General features: G+C 44.0%; 1 protein-coding gene across 3 annotated transcripts in view; it reads right to left on the bottom strand.

The window, feature by feature from the left end:
- The window catches only part of mgat5b (alpha-1,6-mannosylglycoprotein 6-beta-N-acetylglucosaminyltransferase B), a 65,411-nt gene that overhangs the window by 22,994 nt on the left and 26,307 nt on the right, over positions 1-16,110 (bottom strand). For all 3 annotated transcript variants that reach the window (XM_030408216.1, XM_030408217.1, XM_030408218.1), the window contains exons 7-8: positions 15,479-15,643; positions 8,403-8,572 (exon numbers count right to left, since the gene is read on the bottom strand). In XM_030408216.1, the coding sequence (XP_030264076.1) occupies positions 8,403-8,572; positions 15,479-15,643 (335 nt within the window). The remainder of the gene's footprint in view (positions 1-8,402; positions 8,573-15,478; positions 15,644-16,110) is intronic.

The following is a 16,110-nucleotide window of genomic DNA, read 5'->3' as shown; positions in this document are numbered from 1 at the left end:
ACAGGAAAGACAGGAGATATAAATTTGCTGTCTGCTATGACAAAGGACAGCTCGGCTACAGAGCGCTCCGCTTTCAGTGGGGATCAAGGTAGCGCTTTGTTTGAGAAAAAGGCAATCAACTGTGTCTGTTTTCATCCAGACAAAAAAGAATTGCTTCGTCAAACTTCAGCAGCTCTTGAGAACAACGCCATGGTAAAAAACAAAGCACAAAAAAAACAGTGCAGCAGAAGAAGTTAATGCTCAGATCGGTAGAATACAGTGCAGTTTATGTATGTCAAGGTAATGGGCCATGGCACATTATGTAGCAGCTAGAAAAACAGGATAACTCCAGTATAGAATATTTCTATGATAAATTTCATCGGACCACAAAAAACACACATACCGTACATCTGAGGACATTCAGTCGTTCATGACATTTCTACAAGTTAACAGACGCTAACTATGCTGCTAAGTCCACCGAACAACATGTTAGTGTGTTTAACTTCTCTGACTTTGACAGAAAATGCAATTAAAGGTGCTATATGTTAGAATTTTATTTTGAATAATAAAAAAAGGAACTAAAACTATCAACAAAATGTGGAAAATTAGGAATTTTGACATTATATCAAAGATGTCTATGTATAGAGTCGCAGAGATATCATATGAAGCTAGCATGCTAACCAGCTAGCCCTTGCTCTACCTTTTTTTAAAACACTCCCGAGCTCCCAGTCTGAACCGCTAGGTAACTAGCTAATGGCAGCTACAGTTAGCAGCAGTTAGCAGTGTCACTCTGGTGAAATGCTGCCCCCAATTTGTTTGGTGTATAAATTCAAGAGGTGGCCAATTCTAACATAGTGCTCCTTAAAGCCTGCTACATTTCCAGCTACGTTCACTATATTGTGGCTTTTTCAGTTTAACCAGTGGAAGTTTTCGATTAAACAGATACTGCAACCAAAAGAAAAAAGCACTGCATTCCATCGAGGCTTCTCCTCAAATATAAAACGTCTGCCACATATCTCAAAGAATGACCGATAGCAAAGAAAGCATCTCTCTTCGGGGAGACATGAAGAAAAGTCTGTGTTTCCTGGAATGCATCAAAGCTTTCGGTGTTGTGAACTGCAGCCACTTCATGAAAGTTTCTGCAGCAGCAGTCACACACCCATGACCCTTAACTCCCACTCTCTCTCTCTCTCTCTCTCTCTCTCTCTCTCTCTTTCACTACCTGGTTCGGAAGCCAGAATCCGCACACACACAAACACCTGTGAAACAACAGCCTATCGATCCTCCTTTGGACAGTGAACATATTTAGTCGGCTGTGCATCCTTGTGGAAACAGGCGCGGCTGCCAGTTCCCCTACAGCACAGGGGATAATGAGCAGGAGCGTGTCGGCTTTATGCTCAGGCACTGAAAAGGTACACAGCCGGGCAATTCAGGGCCTACACAAAACAAAGTGCTCTTCACTAAGGCTGCATTGCTGTTCTCTACATTGCGTTCAGCGTGCAGCCAGGCGGATACAACACAGTCCAGCAGACAGCATATCAATTTATATATCACCTATATAGATCACAGACGAGTGGTGAAATATATAGAGGCAGACAAGATGGTGCGCGCAAATATCAACAGACAACAACATTGAATATGAATTTATCACGATGGCAAAGCTGCAAGGTTTATTTTTTAACCATATAGCACTTGTGTTTATCATGCTAACAATTAATCTAAATAATTATAATAGCACACGACTGTGCCTGTGTGTATGCATGAGTGTGATTGTTTACGTTGGGGAATGCAGGGCTATGTATGCACATGTACACGAGTCAATGTGGGTGTATGCACACACAGGCGCTTGGGATTTTAGCGTCTTGAGCCGGACGTAATCTCGTCCTTCTGTGTACCCGTCTGAGTTTGAGTGACGACAAAAGGAATTTTGAATTGCTAATCAGCGCTAAACACAATGTACAGCTGATGAGAGCGTCAGTTCCAGCTGTTTATACCTCGCATTAAAAAGGTTTTTCAATAACAAGGGGACAGCTGTTAGTACATCAATTCACACCTGGAATCAGAACGAGTCTCGAGCGACTACTTTTGATTTCTCTGTTTGCTAAGAACAAATATGTGTTGTTTTTAACTGGGGGACCAACAGATGTAGCTGCCGTCGCAGGGACAACCAACCGAACAAACAAAGATACACGTTTTTAATCAAAAAAGAAAAATACTTTGAGTCTAACATTTGCCAGATTTCCAAGGAGGCTCAAATAATTATGAATTTTTCATAGACCGTGTTTCACAAAGTTTGTCAAGTTCCTCCTAAAGCAACAACTCACACAACTACGCATTTTTTTTGAAGGGAGTCTGGGGGGCTGTGTGGAACAGTGTGTTCCAACAGACGCTAAATGCTGGCAGGTACGAGATGAGGAGCGTCAGCGCTGTGATGTAGCTGACAGGCCGGGACAGTGCTGCCGCGACAAGCTGACACTTTTTACAAGAAGCCAAGAACTTACTGAATTGCATTTAATGGAATTATATGAAGGCACCGACTATTGACAATTTGCCACACTGTAGGTGCTTAGCAAAGTTTTTTTTTTTGAAGTTTCTCCTCTGATTTGTTAAGGGATTCGGGGATATTGCGTTTTACTAGTTCAATGGTTAGATAAGCTGAGACAACCTGTTCACTGCCATCTGCCGCTGATATTGGCAGGTTAGGTCCAAACATGTCATTTGCACTACAGTGAACCCGCAGGGAAATCAGAAGGTGTGTAATCCGTTCGACATGTTGTTGTGGCGTCTTCTCCCCGTTTCACAGAGGACATCAGTTGAGTGGGCGGCCCTTCAGCGCGGCTCGGGACATGTGCGTACACACTGCACGCCAGATCTCGAGTGTGTCCTCGATGCATCTTGGATTCCTTTCCACCTGTGCTTAAAGCCGTCAAAGTGCAATTGAATCTATCAGGACGGATGCTGACCGTGTCTGGGTATCTTGTATACACATGCCATTGCATGCGTGTGTGTGTGTGTGTGTGTGTATACTCTTTCAATTAAGTGTGTGGTTTTGCCTGCTTGTAGCGTCATTGACATGCACGCGCTCCCACCGGTGTAGGTGTGTTTGTGTGTGAGGTTGGAAATGTGATTTACGGCCCGCGTGGACCCCTCAGAGGTAAATGCCGACGCGCATTAATGCGAGAGCGGATGTGACTCAGTGACTGAGAGCAGAACTGCGCATGACTCGCCTCCTCTCAGATCCACTGGAGCCGGCGCTGTTCAGGGGGGTTTAATTGGATATATGCAAATCTAGGCAAACTTTAAGGGGGAAGAGTAAAAGGATTAAAGTGCATTAAGAAGCCGGTAGTGGGGAAATGGGAGCGCGCACAGACACACACATGCTGTTACTGTACCACGCAGGCACACAGACATGTACAGCGCGCATACGCGAGCGGGCACAATCAACTCCCCCTTCCTGTCTTTATCTACCAGATTAAAAGGATAGCGCTCGCTTTGTTTTATCTTTGCTATCGTTATCGTTCGAATCCCATGAAAACACCAAAACCAACAATTAATCCCCCCCCCCACCACTAACAAGTATCTGCCTCACAACTCCATCACCTTCCAGCACCATTAAAATCCCATTAAAGAACCATATCGTGATGAACATGGAATACTATCCATCTCAGACACGGCTTGCTCTTCAAATATTTAAAAAAAAGGCAGTTACAGAGTTGTCTCAGAACGCGTTCATCAGGGTGAATAATACATGTCGCAGTGTACAACTTTATGTCTCTAAATGTGTTTTTTTTAAAAGGTTTTTGAAGGGCAGAGGCAGACGCTCCAGTCAGTTATTGTCTAACACAGACGCTAACCGACTCGTTTTATTAAATAAAGAGATAAAATGTTACTGCCGTCGTCCTTCAGGACACGCTGTGAGAGTCACTCTGATGAACGGCTCGGGCTTCAGAGACGAGAAGTAAATTGAGAAGTAAGAGAGAAAGAGGAGTACAAAGGGTACAAGGCTGGAAAAACCGCCATCGGGCATCATTTATCAGGTTCACAGCTGGTCACCGGCGCCACCGCAGCCCACCAGTTTTAGGAAAAGGGAGAGAGACGGAGAGACAAATGAGAGCGAGAGACTCTATAGTTACGCCGCATTACTTCTCTAAAAAGAGGAGCGTGTGTCCAGCAGTGAGGGGGGAATTGGCCAAGAGAGATTTTTTTCCCGTGGCTGCGACAGGGTGACAGGAGCGCACCGAGGGGCTCGCAGTGTGCGGCTCACGACGTAGGTAGAGGGGACAGCGTCCGTGCCACCGCCATGCTGATCGACCACATCAGGATAGCATGCCAGGAGAGAAAAATGCATTTGCGGTTATGATCAGACACGTTTTGACTTTGTGTTGTTTACAGCTGTTCAGTGCTTAAAAAGTAAACATGGCTCATTATCCTCCAAAAAAAAAAAGAAAACTGGAAATGTATCTGCATTTATTAGAGGGGGGAAAAAACAGAGAAGATCAGGGATAAATTCAAGATTCTGTTTCGTGGCGGTTTTCTTTTTTACTCGCCGATGTGCAAAATCAGCAGCTCATTTGCGTTTTTTATTTTCAGCTTCTACTAGGGGGTTCATGCGGCGTTCTAAGGCTGCAGGAGCAATCTTCGGTGTGTATGTCCATAAAGTCTCTGGGGGAAAACCTCTGAAAAGAGCAAAAACACAGAGCCTCGACGGCAACACAGCCAAAAAACACTGCCTACAGTTCTGTTTTCAAGCAGTTCAACACTCGACAGTAATCAAGGAATATCACTCGAAAGTTGGCAGGAACTCCAGTGCCGTCGTGCTGAAGACAATTTAACTTATGTTATCTAACTGATGGCACACTCTGGTTATTTTTAATGACGCTGCCGTTTTTGCTTTTCATCTCATCGCGTGGAAACAAAGGCACATCAATCAGGAGGCCGAGGGGTGAGAGAGAGAGAGAGAGAAAGAGAGAGAGAGCGCCGGCACAACCTGAGACTGGCGGCGTAATAAGGCTCTTTGTCGGAGCTTTGATTTCGTCTTATTTCACGCCTCGGAGTGCCGCACGCGCGCCTGTCATTAGATCCGCTGTTGGGGCCAGGCTGCCGGGCTAGACACGCGACTGATCTCCCCCGTTTGACATTTTGTTGAGTCATTTTCTGAGGGCTGCTGATCACACGATCCAGGCGAGTCGGCGTGGACTGCCGATGGATTACACGATGGAATCACCTGGGGACTGCAGCCGCGTTCACAGGGTCATCTGCAAAATCCACAGGCAGCGCAAACAGAACGGAGAACAGGAAACTTGGAGATACAAGAGTGGCGTGAGCTTTAGTGGACCCATAGTGTACAAGTAGTACGTAAACTACTTCTCCACTCTGCCGACAGAACCTCTAAACCTTGACAGGCTGCAGCCACACCTCCACCCTCCCCTCCCCCAGCACCACCATCCACTGCTCCCAGGTGTCGAGGCGCTATGCTCCATCGACGGCTAATTACCCGTGTCGCTCGGGGAGGAGATGAGGGGAGATCCCCGAGCGGAAGTGACAGCTGTGTCTGCCGTTCGGCGCATTGCCGTGGGGGCCCTCCGTCCCCTTCGGCGTGCGACAAGTGCCGCCTTTACTGACAGGACTGATGTCACACAACACTCCACGTCAATTACAGTAAACCCAGGACTGTACGTCTTCTATTGTTTCTTCCATCCCCAGCTCTCTCTTTCTTACATGGATCTGACGCTCTTCTTTTCGACACACTACAACAGGAGAGCGGTAGGGGAGGTGGTTGAGGGTTAACGATGTGTTTAAATTAAATTATCGACAATGGCATTTTACAATGTGCATCTTTCTGCATAGAGTTAATTTAGAAGTAGAGAGTGATTACCATCAAGTCAAATGTAGCTCTCTTGGCAAGAGCTGACAGTTATTATCATCTTTATTCCATTTAGCTGGAACGATGCAGTTTTACGTAGCTCGAAATTATAACTGCTGGTAATTTCCCCTAGCTGATGATTGATTATATCACCAATGATTATATATGGTCATAAGTTCCAACTGTTCAGTTAGACATGCAAAGAGGCCATGTGCCTTAATCCATGTCAGCTAATCGAAAAAGAGTGTCTTGAAAGTGGTCAGTGGTCGTGCTCGCGACTCCGTGAGGATGTATGTATAAGCCGGCATGATCTCATACCGACATGTTGGGGTTATTTCATCCCTATACCTAACCGACTATACTACCAACCAACTACTATGGACTAAAAACTGAAAAGAAATAGAAAATTACAAGCGAAGATGGAGTTAAAATGATTAGTTAACCGAATTTAACGATATGTTCCAAACTGAATAGAAACCCTGGTTTCCGAAGCGTCCTGTACTTAATCAGTTTATCCATAACACCTTGCTCCGATGTGGACTTCGTCGCTATTGCGCAAGTTAAAAATGAAAGTTGAACGCCAACACCAACATCCACTCAGATGTTGCTGGCATGTTTCAACCGACTGCCCGTCATTTCCAGCAAAACAGCACAGCACTAGAGCAAAAGGCAGAGCTGATGCTGCCACGATGAAAGCATCTTGTGCTTCCACAGTGCTATGTATTGAGAAAAATCATATCCACATGTACATGATTCTCTCCTCAGCGTGTGATCAGTGCCTCCCTCGAGAACATTTCCCAGTGTGTGGATAGAAAACAAAAGACCGGCAAGTTTTTTTTCTTCAGAGAACTCCTTAGAGCATCTGCAGAGAGAAGACGTCGGCCGCAGGAGCGACGTGTGAGAGGGCCCGGTTCGTCCAAAGGGAAGGACACCAGCCAAAGTGACTACTCATCGACGCCACCGGAGAGCATGAATGCTGCCAATTAGAGGCAATTATGTGATGCAGACCAACAGCTCGACTCCCACTGCAGCTGAGCTCCCAGTGTGGCTAATTTGTCTATCGGAGGAAGAGGCTAAACATATCGCCGATCCCGTGCACATGAGAACCACAGCGGGGCCCGTCCACCGATATTAAGCTCCCTTTGCAAAGCCAGGGTGGGGAAAGCGAAGAGCAGGAAATGTAAATAGATGCGGGCCCGAGGCGATCCGTGGGAGCACAACCCACATAACGATCTGTCAATTTAATAGTGTGTGGGAGAGGAGAAGAGTAAGGGATGGAGAGAAATGGTGCCTGTTTCTATTCATTAACAGTTAGAGAGAGGAGGATTTATGGATGTTCAGCGTCTGCCACTAACCGGGCAATTTACAAATCCCATGAAAAAAAGAGTAGGATATGTACACCGAGCTGTGTTTGTATGGAGGTGGGATACAGCCCCATTCTCTCTAATATTATCTCCAAGGCTGAACATTTTATTTCCTCCTGAATAGAGACCAATATTAGCTGTGAAGCACTTATAGAAAGTACATCATATACAAATAAAACCTCGCTTACTGCTGTAGCTTCAAAACACACACACAGTCACCGTCTGTGTGTGTGTGTGTGTGTGTGTGTGTGTGTGTGTGTGAGTGTGTGTGTGTGTCAGCTGTTGGAACTTATCATCCTAACCTTGGCCCCTCTGTGAGTCTCCGTCGGAAATTGTGCAATTCCTCTAAACATTTCTGATGGCGTTCCCAGCGGAGACAGCGGCACAGTGATTCAATACACCATGACACCAATTAGCCGGGTAAATAATAGCAGGGGGCAGCAGAAGCATTCCCGCCGGGGCCTCCTCACCACCTTCACTGATCTACCCTAGTCCTCACGAATCAAAGCCGCTTTTCTTCCGCGGCCTGAAATTTCAGATCGAAGGGCAGCTAGAACTCAATCAATGCCCTCACCTCCTCCCTACAGCGCGGGATACATGCGGCGCTCGATAACAAGCGAGCATTAGCGTCACTCTGTCTGGCGCGGCTCGGCACCGCCCACCGGAATCGACGGCGGGTCTCGTCTCGTCTCGCGGCCATTTTCCTGACCAGCCAGCGTGAAGCCGGAGACAATGTGCCAGGCAGGTCTGGAAAGGTGTGACAATCAATAATCCTTTCTTTTTTGGAAGGAACAGTCCGCCTGTGTATATGTATTTACGTCTGTGATGACGAGCGACAAGCCCGTTATCGCTCTTGAGTCAGTGAGCTGCGGCAGGGAACCGCAGAGAGGCTGTCAAGCCTTCAGGCTGAGGCGGCACTCTGCAGGAAGGAGTGATAGCTTATCTCGGTGTGGCCAAAAGGTGATCAAAAACAGCGTGTGGGGTAACAGCGCTGTGATTGGGCTCCTCATCACTCGCAAGGCACTTAAAGAAAGCATTTTCAGTCAACAAAACAGGCCACAAAGAACAATAGTTTGCACAACAGATGACTCTTAACGTCGTCACGCAAAGCCGAGCACTGTACAACTGCTGCAGCGGCTCTGGCCACAGCTTCAAAATAAGCGGATCAGAGAGGTATAAGCGAAATCTAATCTTACCCGTGCAGCTCTTTGAGAGATACCGAGATCTTGAGGTTGTGTCCCAGCACATGGAGGGCCGTGAGGATGTCGGCCCATTGCACCATCTCACCCAGCGGGCCCCCCTTCAGCACCTTGGGACTGAAGACGTCCCCGGATTCCTCTGTCAGAAAGCCAACGTGCACTAGAATCTGCAAGGAAAAGCAAGATAAGTCAAAACAAAAGAAGAGTGGGGTTGTCGACAGGAAGGTATCATTTTGTCATCAGAATTTGTTTATATTCAGATTGTTCTTCGTTTGGTCTGTCCTTTTCCAGGTCAACAGGATGGAGGGGAAGTACGTGTCATTGCTTTGTGTTTTATTTTTTGTGGCTCCCTGTTTTATTTTGTAAGTTTCATCCTCATGTGGTATGTCTTTTTCACGCTTCCTGTCTTTGTGTTTTTCCCTCCGTTTTGACGTGGCCCTGTTAGTTTCACAACTAGTGGAAGTCAAAACATGACATTTGTAGAGTGTTTTGGATTCTGCTCTGATCTGGAAACCATTTACCGACGGGAGAAGAGCCAGAAGATTACTTATAAACTTTAAAAGGTTTAAAATCTAGATTTATATTCACTCCTGTCTATCAACATGACTGCAGCAAACCTGCATTGTCTGTGTTTATGTCACGCTACTGCAATGTTGACTGCTGATAAAGACCATGTCATTTTCAGACATTTTAATGTAGAATTCCTACATAAATTTGATAGGTTTGATATAATTAATAGGTTTAATTCTGTGTTTTTCCCTCACTCTCTCAGTTTGTCTGCGTTTTCACGTCATGTTTTTCGGTCCTCATGTCTCACCTGCATCGCAGCTTGTGTTCCTCGTGTCCTCCTGGTTTGTACTTGGTTTAGTTTTTTTGCTCTCGGTTTCATCTTTTTGTTCTCTTTCTTTCATTGCCTGCCAGTGCTTTTTTGTTTTTTTGGAGTGAGCTTGTTATGAAGGCTTTTCTTTCTGTCACGACCATCTGTGTGCCCGGGGCGTTGCATTTGGTTTGTTTTTTTGCTAAAACACAACAGTACGGCTCAGGTGCCACTTGGCGACACCACAAGCTGTTTAGTCTTCCTTCCTGGATCCAAATTAACATCACATATTTTATCTTGTATCAGGAATGTTGTCATCGCAATCTATATACTGATGACTGGATGCATTTCTGTTAAACCATTTCTGCACTTTAATAGTAAAAAAACAAAAAAAACAAGCCATTATAGCAATTTTACATAACATTAAGACAATCTCCAGCCCTGGGTGGTGAATAATTGACATTTCCAAAGATTCCTGTATATACTGTAAATAAATTCAGATGTTTGGCACGGATCATTGATGTCAAATTTTGATGCAATTCAGTGTCTTAATGAAAGCAAGTAAACGGAGTGACGGCATATCCCCGCCGACGCAACTCCTGAAAAAATACAATCAAATGTGTGTGGAGTTGAAATGAGAATTGACCTGCTAGGGGCTAATTGATATGCAGAACTGTACGCGAGTGGTTTAATTGCTGATGGGGACGGGTGGTATTTCCACGCTGTTAAATATGTAATGAAATTAGATTTTTCAACAGATGGCATTTTCTCAATTACTTTGTACTTGGGGAAAAAAAAAAACATCTCGGAGACAATTTGGTTAATCTAGGAGACCACACATTTATTCACGCGCTTGTTTAGAGGCTTGAAAGTGACTCCGGGTTACCCATCTGATGTCATTTAGCCCTCGAAAATCAGTGAAATTTCCCTTGAACTGTCCCTCAAAAATACAAGCGCACGGATGCACTTTCAATCCATATCAATACTGTCTACTTTAAAAAGATGATAATCAGGTTATGCAAGGGTCCAAGCTATAATGGCATCTAGACTTTCCTCATATGTTACTGGCCGGTTCGATCCTTATCCGTCTGATGCTGAATTGCTTTTCAGAAGGCTGCTTTTCACGCTTAGATCTCTTAACTAGAAATGGCTCAATACCACATACCAAGCCAATTCAAAGTTTCATCACCTGCACTGCTGACACAATGGATTTCCCCTGTGTGTGAGCCACAAAGCTGCTCAGCCTGCAGCGCTGTGAACATATATGAGCACCACAAGTCAGATTTAAAGCTCACTGCTGTGGTTGGGAAGAAGTTGATTAATTTGGCTGAGGAGGGGGAGGACAAAGACCTGAGACATCAAAGCTTGAAAGAAAAATTAAGAAATGGAATATCATGATAATCAGTGAATGGTAACTTTGGAGAAAAACACAAGTACAAACACAGGTTTAACATTTTGTACTGCTGGCACAATGACTGAAGGTTTAAAGCCCAAATGAAATAAAATTGAGTCATCCCTTTTCGTGGAAAACATAATGTTTGTATTTTGTCTTGTTTTTATCTGAAGTGAGTGTTTATTGCTGGAAAGTAAGAAAAAGGCTCTTTGGGGAATTTTAGAGATGCTCTTTTTGCTCTCAGCCAGCTAGAGGTGAGGTCTGATTTGGATTGACAGCAGCAGGCAGGCTGAAAAACAAGTCTTGCTGTGAAGTCTGTTTGCCCTTTTTAACAGTGTTTTCATCCTGTTAAAATCCTATTTCTCGCAGCGCCTTCATGGTTGGGATTAGGGTTCAGGTCAGGTTATTGTTAGGCATAATGGAGATGGGGGGCTGGGTTATGTTAAGGTCAGACGTAAAGGTGCAATATGTAAGAATTAGCCACCTGTTGAGTATATACTCAAAACAAATGGTACAGTGCCAGGAGTAGGTGCTTCCTGCTTCTGCCTAGTTGGCTCATCTAGTCGTGCATCTAGCCACATATCACACATTTTATGGTTAGAGTCAAATTAAGCATCTCAGAGGAGGACTGGTTGGTTAGAAAATCAGGTTCGGGTCAGGTTCAGGTATAGTGAAAGAAGAATCAACAGGGAAACATCTTTGAGTCGTCGCCGGCAAAGTAACACATTTAGGCTGTAGCTTATACAAGCTACAGGCATGCAGTATGTTTTCTACGCTGGCACTAATGAGTGAGGATGACACTAGCACCTTAAACAGACCAAAGTGACATTTGCAGTTGATTAGCATTCTAGTCTGATAGCTGACATTAGTAGCGCACTTTTCCCCACGTGAATGTTTGTTTGGTGCAGGGCGAGACGTAGATATGCAGAGGCATTTAGCAGGGATGCTACTCCACTTGTTTTTTTCCAGCTCCTGGTTAGCAGGATGTTATTCAGTGTGACAGTCAGCCTGTGGCAGAACGGTGACAAAAAATGGTTTAAAATGAAATGACTTGATGGCTTCATGAAAACAGAGCATGATGCTAAGATAGTAGCACCATCATTAAAGGAGACCTGTTGTGCTTTTTTGTTTTCCCCTTTCCATCAGCATTTATATTTGTTCATTTGCATGTAAAAGGTCTTGAAAGTACAAACGTTCAAATGGAAGCTCCTCTCTCCCACAGGAAACGCTGCTCCTGAAACGCCTCACCAGCAGTCCCGCCTTTAATTTCGTGACTTTGTGACATCACACTATGTCACAGATTCCTACATTTGCCTAAGTTACGCCTAGGGGCTAGTTTGGCATGTAAGAAGTGATTAAGCACAGCTGCTCTTTTTTTGTAAGTGCTACTGGGTCAGGCGTGTGTGAGTTGACCAATCAGTGGTGACTGGGTGTTTAGGGGGGGTCCAGAGCTGCAGAGCTGTAGCATTGGGCAGTGTGAGAAAACTGATGTGTCTTTTGAACAATGAGGCATCTAAACCTATTGTAGAAGTAACACAAAATAAAACATGCATTAAACATACTGTACAAAATAAATGTCACCCTTTCTGTTTCTGATTTGCGTGTGATTCACAGAGCAAAAAAAAAACCATGCCGTTGGACTCATCAAGTCGTCATGTTCCAGTCAAGTGCAGCCTAATGGATCATGAATGTCACATCGCTTATCATGACTCAAACATCACTTGGATACCAAATAAAGAGTAATTCATATCGTGGAAGAAAATACAGAACAGGAAGCAGAAAGAAAAAAGAGACAGACTGGCCAGAGACATTCCATGAAACATCTCCCTTCTCTACAAGTCTGTCCATGTCTGTTTTCTCGACAGCACTCAGTGTGTCAGTGACGGCAGCCAGGCCTGCAGGCTGTGGTTAATGACAGTAACCATTACTGTCAAACACACCATTACAATAAACAAAGCCCACTCCCCAGTGGGGAAGAAACAGACATTTTGTCTGTAATGTTATTTACAGAACACGTGTTGATTTATCCAGCTGAACTGGCCGATGAAGGAAAACTTAACACACCACACAGAAACACACACACACACACACGTGGCAGAACACCAGGATGCTGTCAGCTCGTTAACAGAAAGCAAAACACTACAAATGAATTGCTTTCGTCCCTCGTGTTCCATTTAAGCTCTCCGGGTATCGAGCGTCTTCCCAGCTTCAGAGAGATTTTGTGGAGAGCTGTCCACATTTCCGGGCATAAAACGATCCACCGAAAACTGAGATCTACAAAAACACTGCTCAGCCACTTCACTGTGAAATGTAAACCTACATACTGCAGTGGCGCTGTGCTATATTAGTATGACAGCCGGTACAGAAATGCATGCAAATGTGCTGAGGAAGGGTCAGAGAATGAATGAGGCTTCAGGCAAAATGAACTCTAAATGCCCGAGGTAAGGTTGAGTTCTTGTTGTTATAATGAATAATTTTATTCGGATGCTAATTATTCGGCTACTGAACATTTTCTCCCTGCAAAGCTGTTTGTTAACAGTCGTTGTATACAGGGTCTGTTCTTGGGAGGCTGCTGGGACTTAAAGGTGTTGCTGTTGTTGAGTCTCATTCCTAGGTTATCAAAAAGTATGTCTGTGGTTGGTGGGTCACTTTAGACGTGATGCGCGCTAACACTTTTAGCGATTTCATCTTAAAAGAGCTGAAAAAAATAACGTCTTTTCAAATCAGTTTTGTATCTCTGGACCTCCAGGGCCTTGGATTATGGTGGACGGACTGGAGCGATTATTATGTTTTGATTTACAGTCGTTTTTGTCTGTTTTGCTGTTGAGCCCCGGAAAATGTTTTGTGGACTACGAAAACTTCACCCTGCTTTCCATCGACATGGAGAGGAGATGATGACTACATTTTCATTTTTAGGCTGAACTTATTCCTTAATGCTAAAAGGAGCGACTTGACCTGAACATAAAATAATTTTACTGATAATTAAACTCCCACAATTTTGTATTATACTTACCATAACTTTGAGGGGGTTCATAAGCAACAGTTTCAAGCCAAAAGAGGCAGAGCCATCCTGAATTTTAGTCCCTATAATCTGTTCACGGACAATCTAGGTATTATTATATCAGGGGTTACAAAACTTTTTCCCATAAACTGAAACTAAATTGTGGGCCACGGTCCAAAATGCAAATCTATTGAAAGAAACCCGATGAAAACTTAGCCTCAATGAAAAAAGAAGTTCCCATTGAAAGTCATCATTAGATAAAATTTATAATTATGACAATTTATTATGTCTTTTTTTTTTTTTTTACTTTGATTAGGATTTTATCACATGATTTTGAACTTTTTATCCTCATAATTATAATTATGATCTTTTTAAAATTATTTCATCTTCAACTGACCCAAATGGGTTTCCATATGAATACTATTTTATTCCTATTTTATTATCAAAACTGCAAAATGGTTCCAATTGACTGACTTTATTATGAAGCGCTAACTAATAATAAGGAATTGTTCATATTCAAATGGTATTTAACCATTTAATACAGCACAAACATGATGATTGAAAATGTTTCCACTCAAAACACCTGGCGGGGCCAACTCAAACCTTGAGGTGGCCTGGCAGGCAGCCCCAGTATATACAGTATAATAAATGTGATAACTGTCTTTTCTCTGGTTATTACTCTTGTACATAAGTTGTGTGTAACATGCTCAAGAAATTCGAAGGAAATTGCTGAAACCACTTTCAGGATGCTATCGTGTCAGCGTAACCGATCACACAAGTGAGGTGGTGACAAGGATACAGATATGTATGATGTGGGTTCGAGCTACTCTGGTGTCTATCTTGAGGGCATGATAGGTGATGATGTCACAGGTAGTGGAAGAGGACGTTCTGAATGTTTGCAAGTCTGAAACAGTGTGAATTGACTGAGCGGGTGTATTTCTGAGTGTGTCAACCACCACTTGTTTTTTTTGTTTTTTTTACCACAAATCGAGGGAGAAGAAGACTGCTGGAACACCCGCAGGCAGCAATAGCAGAGCATTTCAACACCAAACAAATCGCTTTGTCATCTGGACCTCAAACAGACACAAAAAGGCAAAAATAACTTGACGATCAGAGGATGAAAGTGTAGCGATTTGGAACGCCAGGGCGTCACTGTACTGAGAGCGAGACGGTCTGCACGACACAAAATTATCTATGTCACATAAACCTTGGTTCTCTTTACTGTGGATGTGCTAATAGGCGACTCCAGACGCTTCATCCTGAGGACATAATACTAGTGTAGTTTGTAAAGGTTTTAACATGTATGCCAGGAGGGACCTAATGTCATCAGCATTTCATCATTCCTCTGCTGCGGCAGACAGCGCTCTTTGACACGTCGTGGGAAATGTCCCTGTAAATGTCAGCGGGGAAAGTGCAACAAAATCGATGCCTGCTAGGAGTTCCGCTGCATCATTACCGTCTTATGTCTGTCACTCAACAATCTGAGGAACCGGAGATAAAAGAACAAACTGTGACAAAGTGTCGCAGCTGTTCTGGTAACTTTGCAGCCTCACATGTGGGCATTAAACGATTGTCTGGATTCCTCGCAACTCTTTGATTTAAAACATCCTCTTTTCTTTCCTTCATTCCTAAGCAGATGGATTTACGTCAAATTAGGAGATGAGGAATATGTTTCCAGACTTGCAAAAAAAAAAAACAAGAAATCTGTTCAAAAAAGGAGCAAAGCACTTACAGGCGCCTCGTCTGCAGTCTGTTGCAGCAACAACACTTTGAAAACATGAAACCACAACACGGGCTCGTTCTCGTGTTCTCTCTCCTACACTTTCATCCTCCAGTGTGCGCCAGAGTGCCTCGCAATTCACCCTTTTCTGCTCTCTCCAGTGGGCGCGGAGCTTGTCATCCAGCCGCCGAGCAGCGGAGGCCCACTGTGCCGCCATCCTGCGTATGCGCCTCTTCATGAAGCTCAGCGATTCCTTCCCGGTGCCCACCTGCTCCAGCAGAGTCCCGATCTCGGACTGGAAAACAGCCTGCATGACAAAAGCAATAAAATAATCATGAGTGTAGAGGACATTTGCTGTGGCCTCGTTTTTATTTCTTTGTGTGGAAGTTCTGCACCAAAACATTCTGCACCTGAAGCACAAGGGATGGGATGATTAAAAAACTATGATAGAATAGATACAATATGGCTCATGGGCGTAGAAAGCATTCAAAATGTGGGTGGGAGGCTCTCGGGGGGGTTCTCCCCTAGAAAACTGTTGGTGGATTGATGCTTTTATCTGGACAAACTAGCATAAGAAAAATTATGGGTGCATCCGTAATTTCATCCAAACACACATTTGAAGAATGAAAATGCTAAAAGTATAAAAATGTATTTGATGGTTAATTTAAAATAGCTACGTAGCTTAGGCCCCTGATATAGCCTACGCTGTTTTTTTTAGCCAAAATATATATATCTGCTAACATTTCGAATAGCAAACTACTTAAAGGGGCGAAC

This window comes from Sparus aurata, chromosome 23, assembly GCF_900880675.1.
Source record: "Sparus aurata chromosome 23, fSpaAur1.1, whole genome shotgun sequence".
In the NCBI taxonomy this organism is placed as follows: Eukaryota; Metazoa; Chordata; class Actinopteri; order Spariformes; family Sparidae; genus Sparus; species Sparus aurata.
Note: the sequence above shows the minus strand (reverse complement) of the source record. Positions and strands in the feature narration are given on the sequence as shown.